Source organism: Peromyscus californicus, unplaced genomic scaffold, assembly GCF_007827085.1.
Source record: "Peromyscus californicus insignis strain IS unplaced genomic scaffold, ASM782708v3 Scaffold_7__1_contigs__length_154581171, whole genome shotgun sequence".
Lineage (NCBI taxonomy): Eukaryota > Metazoa > Chordata > Mammalia > Rodentia > Cricetidae > Peromyscus > Peromyscus californicus.
Window position 1 is genome coordinate 102,535,198 of NW_026294595.1, and position 26,345 is coordinate 102,561,542.

The 26,345-nt window shown below is 45.9% G+C and overlaps 1 protein-coding gene across 1 annotated transcript in view; it reads left to right on the plus strand.

The window, feature by feature from the left end:
• The window catches only part of Acoxl (acyl-CoA oxidase like), a 293,969-nt gene that overhangs the window by 244,042 nt on the left and 23,582 nt on the right, over window positions 1–26,345 (plus strand). The window contains exon 18 of the mRNA XM_052724686.1: window positions 22,947–23,048. Coding sequence (XP_052580646.1) covers window positions 22,947–23,048 — 102 coding nt within the window. The remainder of the gene's footprint in view (window positions 1–22,946; window positions 23,049–26,345) is intronic.

The window sequence follows — 26,345 nt, forward strand, 5'->3', positions numbered from 1 at the left end:
ATTTATCCTTCCCGATATTTCCTCCTCCACCCTGCCCCCTCTTCTCCCACCCCAATTTAAACACTTCCTATTCATCATTCCCTTTTATAAATTTAAAAATTCAATTTCACCTCCTGAAAATTTGTTGGAGGCCAAAAGCGACAACAACACCCAAACCACAAATATTTACTTGGTGGAGACTGGCCAAGAAGGTGATGTCCCCAGGGTAATGCTCATTCACTGCACTTGGGATGTACCAATCCTTCTAATTTCTCTGAATTTGGGAAACTTGACTGTATAATTTGTGGTAGTGGAGGAGTGCATTTTCAACACACACACACACACACACACACACACACACACACACACACACACACACACACACACGGGGAGGGTGGACCAAAGATAATGTTACATTTCCATGCATGTTGTTGAATCCTACTCTGTCGATCATTACCGAAACCAGAGGACAAGTGCTTTAACTAACCTGGGAAGGTGTTCCGTACACGGACCTCCAAGAAGATAGAAGAGACAAGCACAGAGAAGCGTACAGCTACACCGAATTCAAATTCCCCTGGAAGAAACAGAAGTGGTGGGCGGGGCTCAAGATGGCCAAAGCCGGAGCCTCTGCCCATGAGCAGAATAAGTAAAAGGGGCAGGAAAGTCAAGACCTCTGGGTCCTTTAGCTGCTCCCTGGTGCAGCCACTAGGTAAGAGAACCTACAGATAAGTCCTGCTCCCACTGCCCCCCAGCCAGAGCCTTAAGAGCACAGACAGGGGCCGGGCGGTGGTGGCGCACTCCTTTAATCCCAGCACTCGGGAGGCAGAGCCAGGCGGATCTCTGTGAGTTCGAGGCCAGCCTGGGCTACCAAGTGAGTCCCAGGAAAGGCGCAAAGCTACACAGAGAAACCCTGTCTCGAAAAACCAAAAAAAAAAAAAAAAAAAAAAAAAGAGCACAGACAGGAAGCTAGCCTTTGATGGACACAAGACAGTTATGGCTGGCTTGGGGTTCTGTCCTCCTGGTTGTCAGTCACATTCCACGTGCCAGAACAAGGAGAAGGGGCAGCTGGTGAAACTAGAACATGATGGTCCAAATGCAGACTGTCGCTGTGAGATCCATCAGGCCTCCCTTCTACTGCCTGCTAACGGGCTGTGCCACAGCTGCTTCTTCTGATGAAGGACAAAGGCCCTGCCTTCTACCGCTTCATCCAGGCACAGCATAGTTTCTTACCCACCTGAGGGTGCCATGAGGCAGAGGAGAGGGACTCTGTGTCTCAGTGTTTCCCGTATGCCAAGGATCAAGACTAGTAGTGATTTGTTCAGGGCTGTTCTTACTACTTCAGCCTTGAGAGGACTGGGAATGGGGCACTGAGTGGAGAGACGGAGGTGGGAGGGCCTTGCTGCCTTCTCCCACCGCTGTCCGAACAGAGAGAATACTCAGATTCCATAAACCACTCACTTGTCCTCACTGCCGTTTATTGCCTGCTCTTGCTCACCTGCCTCTCTCTCTACCCGTTTGGGGTCTTGACTATGTTAGTCCTTCCAGGCCATGGTGGTCACCATCCTGGAAAGCCTGCCTCCTCCTGGCTCTCCCTGCCCCTCCCCAGGGCTCCGGGTCTCTCCCAGGCTCCCAGCCTCACGTCTGAGTCAGTCTCGACTCACCTCAGCCCCTCTTCAGTCTCCTATCACACTCTTCCCCTCCAATGGCCTCAAAACGGTGGGATGACAGATGGCTTTTCTCTGTCCTAAAGCTGCCACCAGGCCCCGTAGGACCCTGTGCACGACCTGCCAACGTGTGGCTGGACGTGGTTATAGCCTGTGGTGCCAAATGTGCTCCAGAGAGAATCCACACGGCCCTCCCCACCACTCTCCTTCCTTCAGGCTCCGTCAAGTGGGCTCGGGTGCCCCATGCCCTGCATCTCAATTTCTGGATTCATTTTTGTACCAAACTCCACCCCACCTTTAGGAAAAGAATGATTGCAGAATCTGTCATGTAAACCTGGATTTTTTTTACAAGTAAAAGGGACCACCATTAGAAATTTAACTTGGATGACAGACATAAACCATGACTGACCTAGACAAAGCGGGGCATCTGGGCCCTCCTCTTTCTCAGTCACGCTCAAATCCCTCCCTGCTTTGGTTTAAACCTAAGATGTCACCTGCGGACTCACGTTTGAATCCCCTGTTCCCCAGGTAGAGGCACTATTAGTGAAAGCTGTGGATCCTTCCAGAGGTGAGACTTAGCTGGTGAAGCTGGGGGAGTGGCTTTAATGGTGATAGCCTGGCTCCTGGTTCTGCCCACTCTCTGCTTCCTCTGACGTGAGCAGGTGCCACTACCCTCTCCCACGGCCATGAATGAATGCTGCCACACTTTCCCCACCACGGTGAACTGGAGCCCTTGGAAGCCACGAGGCACAGGCCTCTCCTCTCTTAGGTTGCTTCTGTAAGGGCATTTCGGTCACAGCATCACGTAAGTAACTAATCCCCTCTCTCAATCAAGCAGTTCTACTTTACCATCTCTTTCTTCTCTCTCTGTGCTTGTGAAGACTCTTCTGTCCCAATTCCCATCACATTTGTCCTGACGCTTTTAAAACCTACACCTCCTGGTAGGATGACAGATGTATGTATAGCACGGTCAGTCTCTTGGTGACGTCTGTGTTTGGACCATCATGTTCTAGTCTGAGAGTTACCCCCCCTCACTGTGGTCTTACACCTCATGGAGTTCCTGCCATATTTGACAGACAGCATTTGTTTTCCATCTGGGAATTCGGGAGCCTCCCCAGGACTAAACCCTCTCAAGGCCACCACTGTCCAGTCCTCTAGGCTTCCCTTGGATAAGCTGGAAAAGTAAGTAGGATGCTCATGAGACAGGGCCCTTCCCGGGAGCTGCCACTGTTCCCCAGTTCAAAGGACAAGGGAAACTTGGCTTATACTATCCTTAAAGCAAGACAGTAGAGCTTCCCCAGCCGGGGAGGTGGAGTGAGTGCCCAGAATGTTCCCCATGCTAAAGCTCCCAACTTGGGCCTGGCTCAATTTCCCTGCCTACGACCTTGGCTAGAATGGTGACAACAGACCTTTCTGTAGGTGGAACCTGACATCACAACACATGGCCCATAGAAATCAGTAGAAGGAACCAAGCTGCCTGTGAAAATAAGTAAATACACCAACAGGCAGCCAGCTGGGCCTGCTTATCACACAGCTTTACACTTCTGCTCCCAAACTGCAGACCTTTGGTAGGGCTGCCCATGAGTTGGCAACCACAGCACGTGGCCAGGAGGGGAGCTGTCTCCTGGTGGGATGGTGATCCTTTGTCTTAAGGAGACATGATGAACATCTCTCCTGTTTCCCATTCCTCTGGCATCATACTCAGGGCCCGTGGAGGGTGACAGGCACAGCCGCCAGGTGTGAGACCCAGGCTGAGCAAATGCACAGAGATCATGGTGAGCAGGCAGGGCCAAATGCTTCTGGAAGCTTCCTTAGCATCATACCACCCACGAAGCATTAGTGCTGCCCCAGGTGCCGAGGAACCTGGGTGGATGTGGAAGGAGGGCCTCGCTCTCACACATTTTCTGGCTACGTGCAACTGTTTTTTCCGTTTATCGATGTTCCAAGAGCCCAGAGACACTGGAGCCTTTCTTTAACACCAGAAATCTGCTAGCGGCAGACACCCCCTGGCCCTTCAGCCTTTCACATTTACCAAGTCAGCCTCTTCCAGAAGCAGGCATTTTCTCCTAGCCTGACGGAATCCTGTCAGGGGAGAGGGCTTTCACCAGGAACACAATGCCAGTGCCTTTGCTTGGAAAGGGCTGTGTTGAAGAGAAAGGAAATTTTCCACATGACGGCTCCACTGCTCTGCCCCCCTCCAGAAAGTTCAGAAGCACCCAACAAGCTGGCTGTCTAGTGTTTCTTAAATTGTCATTGTCACAAAGATTCTTTCTGCTTCACTTCTCTCCAAGGTCCCCATCCCCCACACTGCCTGGCCAAAGAGGAGTGGCTGAGCCATTCAGCGTCCAATGTGGGGCACGGTGCTGAACCTCCACACAGGTGCCCTTTGTGTCCCTTTGTGCTTAGACGGGACCTTTGGTTCCCAAAGGGTACTCACCAAGGCAACTAAACCCCTGAGCAGAGCATTCAGAGGGGACTGTCCCGCCCTTACAGGCTTCTGGCAAGCAGCAATTTGTGCCTGTCAAGTGGGCGAGGTGGGTTTTTCCCTCTTCCCTGCACCCTAACTGCTCTTTCTTCCTTTTCTCAATGTGTGTAGGAGGTAGCCAGTTTAAGCCAAACCTAGCAACCAATGGTTACTCGCAAACACCTCTTCTCGACACGTTCTTTCTTTTGCAGGTGGCCCCTGTTTCAACCCCTGAGACCCATCTCGGCTCTGTGCCTTTGAGAGTGTCTCCAGTCTCTGGTCAGCAGAGGTTTCCCTCTACCTCTCAAGCTAGGACCCTTTATGGGCTGTCACACAGGGTGCATGTCCCATACACACCCAAGGTACCAGTTGGTCATCTGGGGCTGGTCATGGGATCGAGCCTCCCACACAGGAAGGAGAGGGCTCTCATCTGGGGCTTGACTGCTTTTCCTAATCCAGTCCAGGGTGAATTGTACCAGTCTGTGTTCTGACTCCCATCAGTGCCAGTGACTAGCGTCAGGGACTATGATGGTGGGACCCAGCTGCCTACCACTGTTCTGTGTCCATGATCTTCTCTGCTCCTTGCAATCCAGCGCCACGTAGACAGGAGGACACGAGTGATCACAGCAACCTAAGAAAGGTTAGCCGGGCGGTGGTGGCGCACGCCTTTAATCCCAGCACTCGGGAGGCAGAGCCAGGCGGATCTCTGTGAGTTCGAGGCCAGCCTGGGCTACCAAGTGAGTTCCAGGAAAGGCGCAAAGCTACACAGAGAAACCCTGTCTCGAAAAACCAAAAAAGAAAAAAAAAAAAAAAAAAAAAAGAAAGGTCAGCCAACAAAAGTTAGCTGAGTTCCTATTGTGTGGCTAGTAAGGTTTAGTGTCCAGCTTCTTTGCAAAATTTTGTCCGCAGACTTACGCACTTCAGAAGGGACACAGATACTGGTGACATAGAAATCAGTGTCAGGCTGGGCGGCAGTGGCGCACACCTTTGATCCCAGCGCTCAGGAGGCAGAGCCAGGAGGATCTATGTGAGTTCGAGGCCAGCCTGATCTACAGAGTGAGATCCAGGACAAGAACCAAAACTACACAGAGAAACCCTGTCTCGAAAAACAAAACAAAACAAAACAAAAAAGAGAAAAAGAAAAAAAAAGAAATCAGTGTCAGACCTTGACTCCCAGAAATAAACGATTTTCTTTCCTTCCTGTATCTATCACACTCTGAGCCCTCGTCACACCTAGAAGGCTTCTCACAAGTGGTTGTGACAAAGCTCTTCAGGGCTCTGCTTAAACCACATCTCCAAATCTCAGTGGCACTTATTCATCAAAATGAAAATTTAATTTTGGAAGTGATCTCTGGTACAGAGGACTAGCCTTTCAGCTTCCATGGCTTTTAAATTCAAGGAATAACGGCGGAATACTGGGCCCCATGATGAGCAAAGAGGAGAGATATTTTCCCGGATGTTGTACATATTTGCTACAATCCCACTTTTTTGTTTTTTTTGTTTTTTTTTTTAATTTCTTTTTATTTATTCTTTGCGTCTTTCACATCGTGCATTCTGATCCCATTCATTTCCCTCCCATCCTGGCATATCCACCCTCTCTGCTCTTGCAGCCCCACCTCAATAAAATTTAAGAGAAAAAAGAAAAAGGAGAAAGAAAAATCTCGTCATGGAAGCTGCAGTGTGACATGGTGAGTCACATAGTAAACCCTTTTGTCCGTATATCTTTACTTGCAAGACCAATTACCTCTTTTTGACTTTCAAAACAGGGTTTCTCTGTTTAGTCCTTGCTGTCCTGGAACTCAGTCTGTAGATTAGGCTGGCCTCGAACTCAGAGATCCAACTGCCTCTGCTTCCCAAGTGTTGGGATTAAAGGCACATGCCACCACTGCCCGGCCACAATCCCACTTTTAAAGCATTTGTGAACACCTGTTATGTGTAAGGCTCTGTACTAGGCACTGGGGGGTTGCAAATGCCAATAGGACATCCATTACTTTTATGTAGCCCTAGGTGACTAGTTAGAGACATCATTGCACCCCAAATATGCAAAAACCCTGTAATAAGTTAATCTTGGTGGAGGATATTTGATAATAGGGGAGCACTCACCTAGACCCCAAGTCAATGTGGATTTTGAGAGGACTCCTCAAAGGAGGTGGCTTTGGAGTTAAGTCTCTGCATCTCTGCAGGAAATTAAATTTAGCTGACTGTGTGGGTTCCACAGCACTTACCAGTGTTGTTGACGTGACAAGGTATGCTCTGAGTTTTCCATTTATAGAGTAGTTTAAGTGCACTGATGTGTGCCCTGAGAGCTGATGGCAAAACAGGGGCCCTGACAAGTGCCTTGCCAGAGGAGGGTGTCCTAGCACTCCATTCCGACGTGCACATTTCCCTAACTGACCCAGAGGTGACTTGAGGTAGCAGTTAGCACTCCTTTTGTCCAGGAAGACCTGGCTTTCTCGAGTGGGTATCAAGACAGATGTCCTGGGAGAGACTCTCACAGGAGCTGCCGTCAACAGTCACTCTAGAATTGTTTTCAGAGTGTAATCTCTAAGCTAGAAACCAGGGGAAGAGAAGGAGGGGGCCTCTTGTCTTATAACAAGAGGTCTGCTGAGCTGTGGGCTTCTAAGACTACAAGTAACTCCTCACAAAGCTCTCTGCTTAGGAGAAAGGGGCCAATGTCACTCTGGTATAAGTAGCATGCGGGTCAGGCTGTCTGTGTGCTCCATCACCCAGGGGAACACATGCACGCAGATGACAGCAGTTGGGACATCTCACCAGATCTTTCCCTCAACACTTTATTGTCAAACATCTAAATCCATAGCTAAGCAGAAAAGCAACGAGGTGGCAGAAATCCTCATGTTTGGAAATGCGGCGAGCTGCTCCTCCAAGCATGGCAGGCTCAGCTCTCTGGGGACCTGCTCATGCATGCCAGGCACAGGGCCTGTGAAGACGTAGGCCTCCTGGCATACACTGGCCCCCATTTCCTCTGTGCACAGATGTATGGAGCGGATTTCATTTCAAGCCGCAACTCTAAAAGACGGGGCAAGAGGGGAGGTGATCACTCGGGACAAAAATGAGAAGTGTTTGGTGGGAATTACATACAGGAAGCCGAGAGTAGCGTCTGGCGCTGAGAGACAGGTTAGTGTAACCAGGGAAGGGAGCCTGGCCGACATTTGCCACTTCACCAGTAAAATGGGGACCAAGATCTGCAGTGCACAGGGAGCCTCCCTTCTGCACCCATGTGGAGTGGGCGTGGAGACATCCATCAGTGGCTTTCTGTGCTGTGGATCCAGCCGAACAGACAGTCGTCACACAGTTGCCCTGTGTCTAGAAGAACACACGTTTCCCAGAAGACAGCTAGGGGACATCAGTGCTACCGTTATGGGAAAAGTCACACTGCGTGGCTGACGAGGCGGCAAACCCCAGCACCTGCAGGAGGCAGCCCGCCACCTGTCACATCTGCACCCTGAGTAATAACGGGAATTGTCTGAGACTTCGTGACTTCTGCTCTCTACACCCAGTGAACTCTTCCTTTTGTCCTAACTAAATTTCAGTGGCTTATTTTTGGTTAAAGGACCATTAAAGAAAAAAAAATAAACTACCCACCAGGATATCAATTCTAGTATGTGGTGGGAAAGCTGAAGGACTGGTTAGGTCTCATCCTTCCTTCTGCCAGAACCTAGGCAGGTGGGGAGAAGGAAGAAGGGGGAGGGAGGGAGGGACAGAGAGAGGAAGAAAGTGGGTTATTTTTAGACTAAAATATCAGGGAAAAAGTGGTCCACATGAAGGCACCAGCTAAGCAACCGCTGTCCCTCTCAGTCTCCTGATACAATCTTTCCAGCTTTAAGGAAGTCTTTTCTACTCTTTTTTGTCCCTCCTGGACTGTCAAGGATTGGACAGGGACAAGGCAACTTGTATTCTGAAGCCTTAGCCAGATGGGAAGGACAGCCAGGCAGAGCCCACCCACAGCTGTCTGATTAATAGATTACATCCTGAAAGGGATTTCACAAATGCCAAGACTAGGAGCAATTATGGAAACAAGACTAGCCTGCCTTTCAAAGTAAAAGACCAGATTGTATGAAAAGTCAGACTTCCACATGTCCATGATTTCTGTTAAATGTAAGAAGTCACTTAAAATAGACATTAGGAGACAGGCAAGCCGGGAGACCTGGCCCAGGGCATGGTGTGCCTGGAGTCCTCCGGGTTCTCGGGAAGTTTCATAGCCCAGAGTTGTTGAAAACAAAATAGAAAGAAGAGCAGCTCACAATCTGGAAAACGCTGCTATATACCACAACAGCAGCATGAAGAAGAGGAACAGGAGGGGGAGGGGGAAGAGGAGAAAGAGAAAGTGGCCCTGCTTACTAAAAGGTCCAAGAAGGAGGCAGCCTATAAAGACGGTAACCTTGACTTTGGTTCTAGAAGCCAGTGTAACAGGGCAAGAAACAGAAAAACTCAAACGGTATTCTTTTAGACAAGAGAGAAGAAAAGCAAACGTTGACTTCCGTGGGACATGCTTGCCTATCTGTTTAAAGACAGTAGCAGGTGTGTCCAACTGGCAGCCACATGCTCTTGTGCCTGGGATAGCCACGAGGGTTCCCAAGACAAAACAGTAAACTTACTTAAAAATTCATGGGTTTTTTGTTCTGTTTTGGTTTGGGGTTTGATATATATATATAAATTGATTGCACCCTTCTCAAGTATGAGTTTTGTAGATGACAATGCTGTGTCATAATGTCAAACGGTTAGACACACCTGTAAGGTGTTTCAAAGCAAGGGGAAGAAAGAAAAAAGAAAGACATTAATTGCTGGAACTGAAAACTGAGTCCACCAAAGTTATAGATACAAGGTCAACATGAAAATATTGATATTATTTTTGAATACTAGTAATGAACACCTGGACACTGAATGTTTTAAATACATTTTAAATGTACAGTATATTAAAACACATGCATGTGTGCACACACACACACACACATACACACACACACACACACACACACACACACACACACACACACACAAATAACTAGCAATAAATCTACCAAAACATTTGTGGGGCTTGAATGTGTGGGACTGATTTGAAATGCTGATGAATCAGATCAAAGTAGACCTACATAAATGGAGAGAGTCATGAGCTAGAAGCTTCTACACAGTAAATATGTAAGTTCTTTTTATCATGATATACAAGATTGACATAATTCCTATTAAAAAGTCTTATTGCTGGGAACAAAAGCATCCTGAAATTTTAAAGTAATGTCAAGTACCTGGAAGAGCTTAACAGATCTTGAAAAGAAAATGAAGTGGGAGGCATCAGTCAAAACAGTTTCAACTATTGTACTTAGAGTAATCCAGACTACATTGTTGGTAGACGCATGCTCACACAACTCAACAGATCATGCTGGGGAATGCAGAAACATGAAACACATACCCCAGTAGGGCCACCTGGCTTGTTGAAATGGAGACAGCAAATCCAACAGAAGAAAGACAGCCTCTTTAACAAATGGTGCTGTGGTAACTGGGCACTCACAGACAAAATAAGATGAGGAGAAGCCAAAGATGGTGGAGAATCTGGGATGGCAGGAAGTTAAGTTGGGATCTGTGTCTGACTGAGCTGAGTGCTTATCCACAAGTCTCCAGCTTGGATGCATGCTTCTCAGCCAATGTGTGAGTCAGCTTTCTGTGACTATGACAAATACCCAACCAAGCAACTTATATAGAGAGAAGGTTAGTGGCTGTAGTGGTGCAGGCCTGTGATTCTGAGAGGTGGGGATATAGCTTGGGGTAGGATACTTGCCTATAATGCACGAGGCCCTCAGTCGATCCCCCATACCACAAAAATGGGGGGGGGAGGCTAGAGTGGTAGCACGAATCTTAAAAGGTCTTATTAATAAAAACAAACCTGGAGCCAGGTATTGGGGTGAATGCTGGAAGATCAGAGAAGCAGAACAAGCCACAGCTACCTCACCTTGCCAGTTCCTCAGCTGATCCTGTTTCCTCAGACTGGAAGCCTCCAAGTTCTCATCTGAATGAATCTTAGCTGTGTAGCAGGAATCTTAGAAGGCTTTATTAATAAAATCAAACCTGATCCAAGTATTGGGGTGAACTGGGAGATCAGAGAACCAGATAAGCCACAGCTACTTCACCTCGCTGGATCCTCAGCTGGTCTTGTTTCCTCAGACTGGAGGCCTCTGAGTCCTCATCCAGAATGGGTCTCAGCTGAACTGCTGCTAGAAGCCTGAAAGCTTAACCAGCCAAATGCTTCTAGTTTCTGGTCCTCACGCCTTATATACCTTTCTGTTTTCTACCACCACTCCCTGGAATTAAAGGCTCGCTTTCTGGGATTAAAGGCATGTGTCACCATGCCTGGCCGTTTCCAATGTGGCCTTGAACTCACAGAGATCCAGAGGGATTTCTACCTCTGGAGTGCTAGGATTAAAGGTGTGAGTGCCACCATTTTCTAGCCTTTGTATCTAGTGGCTGTTCTGTCTCTGACCCCAGATAAGTTTATTAGGGTGTACAATATTTTGGGGAACACAATACCACCACACCGCTTAACTGCTGCTTAAAAGCCTAAAGGCTTAACTAGCCTAGTTCCTGGTTTTCACACCTTATATACCTTTCTGCTTCCTGCCATCACTTCCTGGGATTAAGGCATGAGTCACCATGCCTGGCTGTTTCCAGTGTGGATTTAAACTGACAGAGATCCTAATGGATCTCTGCCTCCCAAGTGATAGTATTAAAGGCGTGTGCGCCACCATTTTCTGACCTCTATGTCTAGTGGCTGTTCTGTTCTCTGACCCCAGATAAGTTTTATTAGGGTACACAATATTTTGGGGAACACAATACCACCACATAGAGCTCTATTTTGGCTTATGGTTCCAAAGGTTTCGGTCCAGGACCGGGTGGATGTCCTTCTGTGAGGTGCCTTGGTTCCGGAAGCTGTGTAATATAGCAAAGCCATTCATCTCTGTGCCAAGATGCTAGGGTGAACAGAAGAGCCCTGCTCCCCAGTATTCCGTCAAGGGTGCATGCCAATGACTAGATGTGCCACCATGCCATGCCTCTTAAAGGTTTCAAGTTTGAGATGAAACCTCTAAGATACAGGCCTTTGAGGGACATTTAAGACTCAGGCTGCCGCCCTCAGCCTGCACAGTAGGTTGTGCAGGAGCCCCTCGGGGTATAACCTAGCCTACGAGGCTAGTTTGCTGAATTTCCTCACTCCTGTAATGCATGGTAAACTCTACAAGGTGGAGAGTGGATCTGCAAAAATATAGCAACCACAAGCCAGCTGTATGACACCAGGTTACAGAACTCTCTCCCTGTCATCCCTACTTCATGCTCAGACACAGCAGGGCTCAGGGCTCCTGCTGTCCAGACCATTCACGAGGTCATAAAAACATGGCCTCAGCCTCCATATCTGGAGCTTTCTCTCATCCCCCTTTGTGTTTGTTGATTTCTGTACATTTTCTGTCATCTGGAGAGCAGGATGCATCTGTATCCAGGCCTATCATCAGTGAGGCAGACAGCAGGCTTCTCTGGGGCCATCCCTGCCTTTTGTCAACTCCTATGTGTTTGATCAGCCATGACACCAGCATGTAGCCCATCCTGAAGAGAAGTCATCTCTACCTCAGAACATGGTGCGAAAGAGAGAAAAAGCCAAAGAGATACATGAAACTTCTCCCCCATCTTCCACTCCTAGAACGAATAGGTTGGGATTTTTAAGTGGAGACACATTCCAGATAGTTTGGAAAATAAACTTTTAATGATGAACAACTCCCTCAGATGGTCAAATAATATTACACTAAAATTGACACAACACTGCCTTCCCTTTTGGGTTAAATATGATTATGACTGCCTTATGACTGAGCTCACGGCTGGGACCTGAAGGGGACGTAATGGGAACTAGGCGGCTCAGAGGTTGGCAGGCATTGCTCCAGTCTGGTCCAATTTAAGTCACTTTGCTGTTGTAAGGAACGCCCTTAGAAACCGCGAAGCTGGTACTTTCTTGCTAATGCTGACAGAAATTCCTTAAACCAAGAGAGTGTACCATCGCCCATCAATTTTGCAAGGCAGTAACGGGAATCCCAAGTGGCTAAAGGCTGAGGCCGGAGGCAGACCACTTCATCACAGTGAGAGAACTGGGTTGCTGCTAGGGGAAGCTCTTCGGTGCTCACGCTGCTCTTCCCATGTGTTAATAAGCTTTGTTCATCTTCTCTGACACCATAGGCCAACTTGGTCCATTTGCTTCATCTCCCAGCTTATTATGCAGCTCAGGCTATGTATGTAGGCCACCGGCTTGTCATCAATCGCAGGCAGTCCCCCACCCCTCTCTGTTGTGAGTCCCAGTGGGCCTAGACTCCTGGGAACCAAGGCTCTCTGAACTCCATGGTTTCACAAATTCACATGGGGCCCAGATACTGGCCTGGGCACAGTGGGGCATTCCAAGATGCATGAGCTACACCTTTTTGATCATGTTGTGGTCAAGGAGTGAGTCACATGCCCAGATAATTACACCAGCAGGCAAATTGTGTAATGGAGGGGGAGAAAACTACATAGTTGTGAGAACCCAAAAGGGAGGAAGACAAGGTTTGAATACAGAGGCCTTCTGAGAACATTGACATTTCAGCTTGGGGTCTGCTATTTCAAAAAAGAGGGACTTGAGCATCAAATGAGATGCTGAAGCTGGGTGATACTCATTCACTCCACGTTGTTGAGTGAACAGGTATGCTCTGAGAAGCCCTCCAGACCCTGACACATTCAGGAGACAGAGCAAATAGGAGATGCCTGTGTCTGTGGCTGGCATAAGGGTTTTACTGGCAACTGCTTTTGTAAGAGGGGAGACACTACAAAATGATGCTATGCAGTCTAGTCAGTGTTCAATACCACACACAGTACGTGTTCACTATGATAAAGCACTGTGAAATGCACGTAAGTGCGTTGTTAAACTTTGAACAGTTGGTAGCACCACAGATGTGCTCCCAACAGCGTCATCAAACAGGTACGTAATGCTTTGTTCTGCAGTGTCGGGGTATCTTCATCTCCAAGGGCAAGTTTGCAAACCACTACAATATTTTGTTTTGTTTTGACACAAGGTCTTGCTCTATATCCAGGTTGCCTTGGAACTTGCTACACATCTCAGGTGGAACTAGAGCTAACGGCGGGATCCTCCTGTCTAGGCTCTCCAGCATCCATTATAATCTTATGGGCTGATGGGTGATCTGTTGAAGACCGAAATGCCAGACTTGGAGTTTAATTTTAAAAAATACATATTTTTAAGTTACTATGAAGCCACATGATTTTGTTCAGGAAAGTACAGGACTGTGAATTTTGACACACATAGATTTGTGTAAATTCTCACAATCAGGATCCAACACAATTTAACCTTTCTTAAAAATAGTCTTCTGCTATGGTTTTTTAATTCTGTTTTCCCTTTCTAGTGCCTCCTGGAAACCAGTGATCTAGTCTCTGTCACTATAGTTTTCTCTTTCTGAGACTGTATAAATGGAATTCTACGACCTTTAGAGTTTTTACATTCACATCTTTCTCTTGGCATGATGACTTGGAGATTCGGCTGAGTCATAGTCTATTATATGGATCTACCACAGTTTATCTGTTCACCCACTGAAAGATGTTTAGCTGCTATGAATATTTGTGTGTAGGCTGTTATGTGAGCACAGGCCTTCAGTTCTCTGAGACAGCATTTCTCAGCTTCAGCGCGTCCTTTGGATCATAAATGTCCTCATATGTATTAAAGGTTTGGTGCCCACATTGACAACATAGATGTGCGGCCTGCTGAGAGGGTGTAGATTACTGTGAGCGCGTCCTGGCATATCAAGTTGCAGTAAGACTAGGCACTTCCCCTCGTATTAAGACTGGCTGAGGCACCCAGTAGGAGAAAAGGAGTCCCAAAAGTAGTCAAAGAGTCAGAGACAGCCCCTGCTCCTACGGTGAGGTGTCCCGCAAGAAGACCAAAATACACACAGCTCCCTGATTGTCCGTTCGGTCTCTGAGCACCCATGAGCCTAAGTTGGTTGATTCTGTGGGTTTTCTTGTGGTGTTCTTTACCCCTCTGGTTCCTATAATCCTTCCTCCCCCTCTTCCTTAGCATTCCCAGAGCTCCACCTAAGGTTTGACTGTGGGTCTCTGCATCTGTTTCCATCAGTGGCTGGATGAAGCCTCTCTGAGGACAGTTATGCTAGGCTCCTGTCTATAACAGGATCATTGCATTGACTTTTCATTTCCCCTTTTCATTTCTGACTTTGTTAATTTGGATTTTCTTTCTCTGCCTTTTGGTTAGTTTGGGTAAGGGTTTGTCTATCTTGTTGATTTTCTCCAAGAACCAACTCTGTTTCATTGACTCTTTGTATTGTTCTCTTTGTTTCTGTTTTATTGGTTTCAGCCTCAGTTTGATTGCTTCCTACCATGTACTCCTCTTAGGTGTGTCTGCTTCTTTTTGTTCTAGAACTCTTAGGTGCGCTGTTAAGTTGCTAGTGTGAGATCTCTCTAATTTCTTTATGAAGGCACTTAGTGCTATGAACTTTCCTCCCAACTCCACTCTCCTGTGTCCCATAAGTTTGGGTAGTACCTTCATTTTCATTGAATTCTAGGAAGTGTTGAATTTCCTTCTTGTTTCTTCCTTGACATGGTGATCATTCAGTAGCGAGTTGTTCAGTTTCCATAAGTTTGTATGTTTCTGTTGTTTATATCCAGCTTTAATCTGTGGTGGACTGATGGAATGCTGGGAGTTATTTTAATTTTCTTGCATCTGTTGAGACTTGCTTTGTGACCGAGTATGTGGTCAATTTTGGAGAAGGTTCCATAAGGTGCCGAGAAGGTATATTCTTCTGTGTTTGGGTGAAATGTTCTGTAGATATGTTAGGTCCATTTGAGTCAGAATATCTGTTAGTTACATTATTTCTGTGTTTAGTTTTTGTCTGGACGATCTGTCTATTCGTGAGAGTGGAGTGGTGAAGTATTCTACTATTAATGTGTGGGGTTCAACGTGTAATTTAAGCTTTAGTAATTTTTCTTTGACAAACGTGGGTACCCTTTCATTTGGGGCATAGATGTTCAGAACTGAAATGTCATCTTGGTGGATTTTTCCTTTGATGAGTAAGAAATGTCCTTCCCCATCTCTTTTGGTTAATTTTGGTTGAAAGTCTATTTTGTTAGATATTAGAATAGCTACAGCAGCTATTGGGTCCATTTGCTTAGAAAAATCCTTTTCCAACCCTTTACTCTTAGGTAATGCCTGTCTTTGATGTTGAGATGTGTTTCAGTAGGGTATCTCCACTATGGTTTTTGGCAGCCTGCCTGACCTCTGGGGTTTGGGGTGCCACTGTTGTCTCTGGGGTTCTGGGAGCTGGTGTGGTCTCCGGTAGGTCGGTGGCCTTCTGCAGGAGTTGTGGGCTGGGATCTTCATATCCGATCTTAATAATTGGTATCTCTATTTTCATGTTCTTAAGCTCATTAGAATTTTGTTAATTGTGTTGATTATATCAAATAACAAATGTGGTTTTCATTATTTATCTTGATTGCTTTTCTATTGTTACTTTTACTTTTGTCTTTTTATATCCTACATTTATTTTTTGTCAGGTTGCTTTGGATTTGTTTTACCCTTTTTTTTTTAAGGTTATTGAGCTGAAAGTTTACATTAAACTTTTCTTCTTTAAGCTAAAAATTTGATGTGAATTTGCCTATGAGAACTCCTTTCTCTACATCCCATAAGTATTTGCATATTTTATTTTAATTTCTGTCACTTCCCTTGAGATTTATTTCTCCATTTATAAATTATTAAGAAGGGTGCAGTTTAGTCTCCAAGTGTCAAAAGGTTGTCCCTGTTTCTCTTGTTATTATTGGTTACTTGGCCAGCTTTATGAAAATTATAGGACATACAATGTTTTAATATCAGGAAAATCAGACCCGAGCAAAGAAAACATCTGGAAATAGAGATAAGTATATCACAATATAAGAAATTATGTAGCCAGTGGTGGTGGTGCTTACCTTTAGACCCAGCACTTGGGAGGCAGAGGCAGGCGGATCTCCGTGAGTTCGAGGCCAGCCTGGGCTATAGAGTGAGTTCCAGGAAAGGCACCAAAGCTACACAGAGAAACCCTGTCTCGAAAAAACAAACTAACAAAAAAACAAGAAGAAAAAGCTGAAATCTCAGTAGTGAGGGCCTGAGATGGTAGATCCCGAGAGCTCACTTGCTACCCCACCTAGAATAGGCGGGTTCTCACTTAACCAGAAGAGACCCTCTGCCCCAAGGCAGTAAGATCAAGATTGATAGAGGATACCCAGCATCTTCTCTGGCCTCCACACTTGTGCATATGCATGCCTGTACATTCAAGTGCAACACACATACACACTCTACAACATATAGAAATATATGTATATATATATATGTGTGTGTGTGTGTGTGTGTGTGTGATGCAAAGCCCAGACAGAACTAAAAAGATGTGTAATATTTACACTTTCAATTGTTCAAACTGTTCTTATGATCCAGGATGTGGTCTGTCTTTCTGATTTGTTCATATGCCTTTGAAAAACAATGTGTTATATGCTACTGTGGGGTAGAACGTTATGTCAGTAAGATCCAATTGGTTAAAGAAAAGTGTTTAGTTCTGTGTTCTTACTGCTCCTCTGTCCATCAACAGTCTCTTGGCTGACATTTTTATCTCTCAAGTTCGAGTCGCTGAGAGTCTAATGTTGACACCTCCGGTTACACGGCGGGTCTGTCCCCTTGCCCCTCTGGTCTTGTCTGAAAAATTTGTCTTGAATGCCTGTTATTTATATTCCTCATCTTCAGCAGCATATCTGTCTGCTGCTTCTTCAGTCCTCATTATTATTATGTGATTTCCTCTTTCCTCCCGAGTAGTTTCTTTGCCCTCAAGTCTATTTGACTGGTGTTGACACAGCCACTGAAGGGTTCTTTGGATTTCTTTTTGCATGGATTATCTCATTCCATCGCCATGGGTTTAGCTTACCTCTATCATGTCTGAATTGATTTATACACAAATTAGATTCTTAATTTTGAGGGAGCTGGAGAGATGGCTTGGTGTTCAGCACATATACTTTTCTTGCAGAGGACCCTAGCCCAGTTTCCAGCATCTACATCAGACAGCTCACAACCACCTGTAACTTCAGCTCCTCTGGTGGCCCACTCAGGCACTGCACTTGTGAGCAACACACACACACACACACACACACACACACACACACACACACACACACACACACACTTTATTTTTAAACTTTAAAAAATCATTTTGAAAATCCCTGTCTTGATTAGTGTTTAGATGACTTCCATTTACTGGTGTTTATGTCCATATGTCACTATTGATGTTTATATCCACCATTTTATTTTGTTTTCATCTACTATTTGTTCCTTTGTTTTCCCTTACATACTGTACTAATCTGCTATGGTCGTTCCATTCAGAGTGTCTGCTTATCTGCCACTCACTGGCCTGTCTAGTTTCTGTATTCACCTCGGTGCCCCAATTCCGTGTCCATAGTCCTTTTGGTGCTTAGCAATGTCCGTTCAAATATACACACCTCTGGCTGAGCTCAGAAGTTCACAAACAGTTTTATGGGTCTGTTTCCCCAAGACCACCCTCTCTATGACCTTCCTGGAACTATCTGGTCCCCTGGGGCTCCCCTTCTAGCTACAAAGCAGTGGCTTAGTAAGCCTGCTCCTGTGCACCTGCCTTGAGGGACCAGCAGCACGAAGACAGACGGAGGGAAGATTCAGCTCACCATCAGCTCAGCCTTACGTGCTTTGAATGCTGGCCTCATGGCTGCCACCATTCATTTTGTAGAGTTTTCACAGTCTCGACTCTACTGTCTTAGCTTCTACTCTGTTGCTGTGACAGAACACTCTGACAAAGTGACTGAAGAGAGGAAGGAATTATTCTGGCCTACAATTCAAGAGCACAGTCCACTCTGGCCAGGAAGTCAAGGCTGCAGAAGTCTGAAGCAACAGGTCACATTACATCCACAATCGGGAAGCAGACAGCAATAAATGCATGCTGTGCTTGGCTCCCTTTCTCTATGTACATAGTCCAGATGCCAGCCAGGGAATGGTGCCACCCACAGTGGACAGGTCCTCCCACATCACTTGGTGCAAATAAGATAATCCCCATAAGCATGACCAGAGACTTGTCTCCCAGGTGATTTCTAGATTCTGCAAAATTAGCAATTAATGTTAGCCATCCTGGTCATGTCACCCCAAACCAGAGCCCATAGGTTTTTAGAGAAAAGTTATCTGATTTCTTTCATTAAGCTCTGAAGAATAAAGTTCTATGATATGGTAAGCAAGACCTCACAAACGTGTATGTCATGTGGTATCAGGTGATTGAAACAAAATCCATAGTGATTTTGAAGGGTTTGCAGTAGAGCATACCATGGAGATGACTTTAAAAGAATTTATTACGAATCCCTTAAAATAAATGAATTTATTAGCATCCCTTAGGGATGTGGTTTTATCTTCGTGGGTTTGTTGAAAGCTGTTCATAGTAGGGTGTAGGTGGAAGTATTAAATAATCAAATATTTTTTATAAACCAAATGCACATGATACTTTTCACTCATTTATTTAAAAATGTGACTGTGTGGGAGTACATTCTATCTTACTTTGCATTTGAAAGCATAGATTCCAAACTCAAGGCAGCAATGAAGCTCCACAGACCACAGGGATTAAACAGCATCTGGATACAGTTCCTCCTTTCCAGCATCTTATAAAGAGAATAAAATACCCATCGGGTTCAAGACAGCACAAAAACTAAGCTGGTAGGCGGAAGTGGGCTCAGCAGTTAAGAGCACTTCTGTTCTTCCAGAGGAGCTGAGTTCGATTTCCAGGATCCATATCAGATGACTTATAACCTCCTGTGTAACTCTAGTTCTAAGGGATCTCACACCCTCTTCTGGTCTCTATGAGTACCCTCACACAATGTCACATACACACACACACACACACACACACACACACACACACACACACACACATAAAATAAATATTAAAAAAATTAAACTAAGTTTAGGTAGTAAGAGGAAAGTAACAGTTAAGGCCAATTCTATTACAGACAAAAAGGCCAGGGCGGTGGCACTTGGGAGGCAGAAGCAGGTGGATTTATATGAATTTGAGGCCAGCCTGGTCTACATAGCAAGTTCCAGGCCAGCCAGGGCTACGATGTAAAACTCTTGTTTCAAATGAAAAAATAAATAAATAAACAAAAAGACAAAAAGAGGGGCTACAGAAATGGCTCAGTGGTGAATAGCACTTACAGCGCAAGCGTGAGGATCTGAGGTTAAGTCCCCACGGGAAAAGCCACTAGGGCGTGGACAGGTGGATCACTGGGGCCTGCTGGCTGCCACTAGTCTCTCTCTGGGTTCAGTGAGAAACTCTGTGTCAAGAGAATAAGGGGGAGAGTGATACAGTGGGATACCCCTCAGCCTCTGCATGGACATAAACACCACACACACACACACATACACACACACACACACACACACACACACACACACACACACACACGCATGCACACATGCACACATGCACGCACCACGAAGGGGGGGGAGAGAATGAATAGAAATATATGTAAGTATCTGTACTGTTAAGATCTGGTATTTAGAAGATGTCGTAGACTCCTGATTTGTTTTTTAGGCAGCGTACAAGGTCAACAGTATGAATCACTGGAGACTGAGTCCTACCAGTCCCTTTGTGGGACTCTAGACAGAACCAAGCGGGAACTTTCCAGACCTCTTGGAGCTCATCTGAGCTCATTCATAGCCTTACACCCAGAATGAAGAAGAGCTGAACATAAATGACTCTTCCAGCACCCAGAGTCCCTGAAGAGCTGGACACAGAAGGGGCTGACCCTGGGCCCTGGATACCTCTACCTAGATGTGATTCTGGTAACCACAGGGAACCAGCACTCACTCCCATTTACCAGGACAAGCAGGGAGGGTAGCCTCCGCAGAGTCTAAGCTATATTCGTGAAACAAGGTGAAACTTGAAAGCCAGCTCACAGAGTGTCAGCCGGAAGGCAACTTAAGAGCTTAAAGAAGGGAAGAGCAGACCCAGTCAGTAAGCTTCATGTTGAATCTGGTGCAGTCGGCAGTGTGGAACTAATCCTGGGTTGTGTAGACAGATTCAGGCTTGCCAGGAGCTTTCTATGATTCAGTGGACTTTTGAATTGGTGGGGCTGGACGAGAGACTGATGATCACAGTTAAAGCTGGAACTTATGGTGAATACCTTGCCTTCTCTCCAGTTCTATTCTCTTCTCTATCCTGTTACATCCCTGGGATGCTGACCTACTTGGCTTGGGTGGATGCAATCTATCTTAGTTTCTTTCCTGTTGCTGTAACAAAATACCTCAAGTGGATACTGTAAGCATTGCAGCTTGGATGGAAAGGGATCCTGGCAGTCAGAGCCAAGGAATACCACAAAGTCACCGGAAGCGTAGCAGCGGCTTACAGCTGTGCTCCAGGGAAAGGTTTCTCCAATGTAACAACTCCGCTCCAGCAGGGGAGGATTTCCCCAGCAAAGTTGCTACAGTTCTTCTCAGATGCCCTGGAGTGTAACAGCTCTGCTCTGATAGGGGAAGGTTTCCCCAGTGAAAGTGTCTGCTCCACTCTTCTCCGCTCAGGCTCCCGGGAAAAGTTGTTACTTCTCTGCTCCACTGCACTCAGAGGAAAGAAGGTCTCACACAAACCTCATTCAAGAGATTCGTTGGGAGGGAAGAATCCAGGAGGGTGGCTGCCTCTACCATGGTGGAAAAAGGCAGCTCCCAACTGAACAGGCACAGGGCTCATATAGGACTTCTTAGGGGTGGAATTTTTCCAGGGTGAAGATTGTCAGGGTGAGAATTGGTGGGATTTCAATTACTGAGCTTGGACAAGCTTAGAGATTGGCTGGATTTTGTGCTCAGGGATCGATTGGTTTTCCCGCTCCGGGATTGGTTGGTTTTTGTATTGAGTTGGCCAGGGGCAGAGTGTGTTTCTTTGGCTCTGGTTTCAGGGCCAAAGTGTATTTCTTTCACTGGCTCTGGTTTCAGGGCTAGGGTGTGTTTCTTTGGCTGGTCCTTTTACCCTACAGATACTTTATGAAGAATAGCAGTTTCGCTGGCTCACAGCTGTGGTGTTGGCTGGAAAGTCTAAGAGCATGGCACAGCCATCTGCTCAGCATTGGTGAGGGGCTTCTTGCTGCACCCTAGTATATCCAAGAACATCACAGGAAAAGGGTTCTAGCTCGGTTCTCTCTTCCTATAAAAGCTGTCCTGTCGTTCTCATCCTCAGGACCCCATGTCACCCCCATTTCCTTTCAAAGGCTCCACCTCCAAGTACCATTAATATGTGAATTTGAGGATTATGTCTCCAACAGGGGCACTCCTGGGAAACTGTTCAAATCATGGCAGAAGCCTGTCCTCTCAACTCTGTTGGGTTCAGATAACAGCTGAAGACTCCAGAGACAGAGTGCATTGTTAGAATTTCCTGATTTCCTTCTTACCTCCCTGAGGGGAAGTCACCTCCGCTGAGGTCCAGGGCTCGTCTTCCGGTAGCCCTTTTGGCACTGCTCTTTCGGACTGTAATAGCTGCCCTTTGTATTCATCTTCCCACCTGACTCTTCTAACCAGACTTGCCAGCTGGAAGGAGCTCCACTGCCCCTTATGCTTTCCCTGCAACTTACCCACACATATCTTGTGTGTGTGCACACACATATGCACATGTCTGTGCATCCATGCAGGAAGATACGCTCACCCATTTGTGTGCATACTGGGGGCAGAAGTCAACACTCAGCATCTTCTTTGATTGGCCCCCTCCTTTCTTTTTGAGACAGGGTCTTTCACTGAACCTGGAGGTTATCAGTTGGCCAGACTGGCTGGCCAGTGAACCCCCTGCCTCCACCTCCCAGCTCCGGGATTATAGGTATTCTCTAGGAAACTCGGCTTTTTTTTTTTTTTAAGTGGGTGGTGGGGATCCACATTGAGCACCTGCACGTGCAGGCAAGCACCCTGTCACCGAGCTGTGACCCCAACCTAAAACCCTCTTCGCAAGAGTCGTTATCTTTTAGCGATATGAAGGTGATGGGTGTTTGTGGACAAAGTGGTAGGGCGAGGCTTTATGCCGCAATGCCACAGAGGGGCTTGAGTGGGAGCTGAGATGAAATGGGGCCTGAGGTCTGATAACTGAAGCTGGCTGTGGAGACACGAAGGCCTCTGCACAGTACTCCCCCACTCTCTGTGTGATTTGAGATTCTGGAACACTGAACGGCGAATGGATGAACAGTTAAGTGAAAAACCACTCTGCCTCTGGGAAACTGGTTGGTTTTTGCTTGGCAGCTGCCTGTGACGTCATTCAGGGTGCTCAGTTTCAGAAATGTAACAGAAAAAAAAAAACACGCCGAGGCAAGATGTAAATGAGGAATGCTATTTTTGTGAAAGTTAATCAAATGCTGCTCAGTGGAAAATATCAAGGTGACATTGCTGAGCATTTTTCATGAATGAGGAGGGAAGCAAACCAAAATTACATATGGGTTTCAAAAGCTGTTCTGTGTGGACTTCTAAGTCACCTGGGTGGGGAGGATACAGGGAAGGTACGTATGAACCAAGAAGTCCACACAGAATAAATTTTTATCTTGAATGGGATTGATACAGAGGACTTCATTAAACTGTCTATTCTTTTAGAATTGCTTTCAAGGTTTATTGGAAATTTAAAAAGCATGGCCATTTTAGTTAAAGCAAGCCTTTCTGGTTTTAGAAGACGTGCTGTGATGTTACCGCTGATTCCATACAGTCCGCATTTTTCTAACATTAGCTTTTTTCCCCTGTCTCTCCCACTCTTCAGTTCTGTCTGCTCTATGGGACGAAGCTGGTGTTCCAGGAGCGGGGCTGGTACTTAGAGCATAAGTACCTGACTCCCACAGCCAGCATGCGGATCAGGGCTCAGGTAAGAGTGTCCGGTGCAGAAGAGGTACTTTGTGCACTAGCCTTTGGCTTCTTGCTCTTTTAGAAAACAGTCCTGCTTATGAGTCTCTGAGCGCTGACCTTTGACCTCTAGGACTTTGTGTTCCATAGTCTCTTATGGTTCTATTAAGTGACAAGGACTGACTCGCTGTGCATGAACTTCCTGACATCGAAAGTGGACACGGGAAGGTGTGTTTTACTTGTCTTGGGGGCGGGGGTATTAACAATTTTTCTATTCCTTCCAAAGTATATTAACTCATTCTTCATATCCAGAATATCCTGCGTATTTTTATGTCAGTAGCAACCATGGAAGTGAAGAGCTACTTAATGCCTGAACATAAGGTGGGGCCATTAACCAATCTTAAGACACTGCTCTAAGGAGAGATAACACAGACAGCAGCAGCAACAGTAAAGCCTGTTCCTAGCACATCTCCTCTGAGAAGCACAAAGAGGTAGAAGACTCAGTCTGAGCAGTATTCAAAGGGATACTGTTGTAGTGAGAGTCCCAATACGGACTTTTAAAAACACAAACAGTGTGGTTAATGTGCTCTGTGACACTCCACTAAAAAAACTGATTATCCCTTTGCCTGCAGCTATCAATTGCAAATAGCTTCTTGGTTAGGAGTGGGACTGCTTCCCCCTCTCAGTGCTGGGACCCCATCTGCCTTGAACCTGGATGGGTCTTGTGCATGAGAGCACAGTCTCCATGAGTTCATGTGTGCATCAGTCCTGTTGTGTCTGGACGATGATGTTCCTTAGAGTTATCCATCACCTCTGACTCTTACCATCTTTCCACATCCTCTTCCACACAGATCCCTGGGCCTCAAGGGGAGTGGTTTGATAAAGGCATCCCACACAGGACTGTGTTCCAAGTCTCTCATTCTCTATACATTGTCATGCTGTGGGTTGTAGTCGGAAGTTTTTTCTGTGTCCCACCTGGCCCACGGTCAGGACAAATCTCTCACCCACCAGTCCTGCAGCTTCTCAGACCCAAGTAAACACACAGAGCCTTATATTATTTACAAACTGTATGGCCATTAGCTCAAGCTTATTACTGACTAGCTCTTACTCTTAAATTAACCCATAATTCTTATTTATGTTTAGCCATGTGGCTTGGTACCTTTTCTCAGTTATGGCTTCACATCCTGCTTTCTCTGTGTCTGGCTGGCGACTCCTGACTCAGCCCTTCCTCTTCCCAGAATTCTCATCTGCTTACCCCACCTATACTTCCTGCCTGGCTACTGGCCAATTAGCATTTTATTTATCAACCAATCAGAGCAACACATATTCACAGTATACAGAATGACATCCCACAGCAGTGGGTCTCTGTTAATTCCCATCTACTGCAAGAAGTAGTTTCTATGTCAGATCTCCTAAGGAAGGGGAAATGTTTCAGAGAGACAAAGGGAAACCAGAATAGGAGGATTAAGTAGAGAGGGAGAGGGGAGGACAGGGTAAATTTGGGGAACTTGGGAGGGACAACTAACACTAAGGCCATTTTAAAAGTGATATGGAAACATACTACTGTAGAGACTTCCTAAAAATCTATACATGTAGGAAAGGAATCTAAATGGAATTGCCATACAATGGGGAGGACCATGTCCCAACTAGATTTCTTATGCCACCAACAAAAACCTTGTACAAGGAAAGGGTTACATCTTATTGAATTATTGGCCAATGGGGTCCCATGGAAGCCCCAAACATCACAGGCTATTACCAAGGCCATAGATTGTGCATCACAACTTGATGGTAGAACCCTATTGCTAAAGACACCTATGTCATTCATTTTTATCTTATATATATGAGTGTTTGCCTGAATAATATGTCTATGAACCATGTAGTACAATGTCCTCAGTGACCATAAAATGGCATTGAATTCCTTGGGACTGGAGTTTCAGACAGTTATGAACCACCATGTGGGTGTTGGGAATTGAACACATTTCCTCTAGAAGAGAATCCAGTGCCTTAACAGCCAAGCCATCTTTCCAGTGCCTCTGATACAGAAACTCTGAGGGCATGCTTGAATGGTAAGGGAAGCAATGACTAGATGGCAGCTGCCTTTGGTGGGGACATTTCACAAAGACAGTGCTCGCTTTGAAAATAAGCAAGAAAACCAGATTTTTGTTGTGGTTGTTATTGTTTGTTTTTCAAGACAGGGATTCTATGTATATCCCTGGCTGTTCTGGAACATGCTCTGTAGACCAGGCTGGCCTCAAACTCAGAGGTCGCCTGCCTCTGCCTCCAAAGTGCTGGGATTAAAGGTGTGTGCCACCACCACCTGGCTAAGGAAACCACTTTTTAATTTAAACAATATTACACAGAGAAGAGAGGCTAGAAATATAGTAAGAGCCAGAGGACCAGGACACTACTTATTAGTGTCTTCTACATAGGACAGGACAGCTGCACTCATGAATGGTCACCTGAAATGGTCAACAATATGATCACCTGAAAAAGACCTATGTAATGACAACAGTTGGCATGCCAATAGGGATGGAAGTCCCTCAAGGCCCCATCCCTAGATGAAGAGGTACAGGCAATCAATGGCTGCTATCTGAAGGAGAATTCATTTTCTCCAGGGACAAGCTCATGATTGGTTATCTAATCCCAAGCAATCACCTCTAAACATATGTACATAGAAGCAACACTGAATTGACTCAGTAGATGTTTTACATATACTTGAGTATATGTGTGTGTGTGAGATGTATGTTTGTAACAATAATAATTAAAAAAGAGGTCATGAACTTGAGAGAGAGTGGGAGGCCATGGGAGGAGTTAGAGTGGGGAGAGAGAGAGAGGTGCTGAATAATGTAAATACAGTATTCATGACATTCTCTGAAATTTTTTTACTAAAAAATTATATAAAGGAATATTTGAATCTATGCCACCAGTAATGTGGAATTAGCAGAAAAGACAAATACAGCAGAGGAAAGTTGAGTAAAGACCACCTTTTATGTAAGACATGAAAGTGCTTTTGTATTCTTGTAGTACAACATGATTTCCACACTTGTCAACCATGGGACCCTCACAGCATCCTGGGAGGTGAGCAGGAAGGAGCCAGCCACCTCAGAACTAGCTTTCTCTGGAAGGCCAAATGGGGTTGCTCAAAGGCCTCCTTGTCAGATTTCTAGGCTGCCAACTGGGAGCACGCAAGTGTTCTTAAAGGGGAGAGAACAGGGGAGCTGCCATAGCTCCATCCTCTCCCACCTCCATCACACCCCTTTACAGGAACCTCGTCACCCATGAAATCAGGAGCTTTTCCTCACCAGTAGGTTTAGGGTCT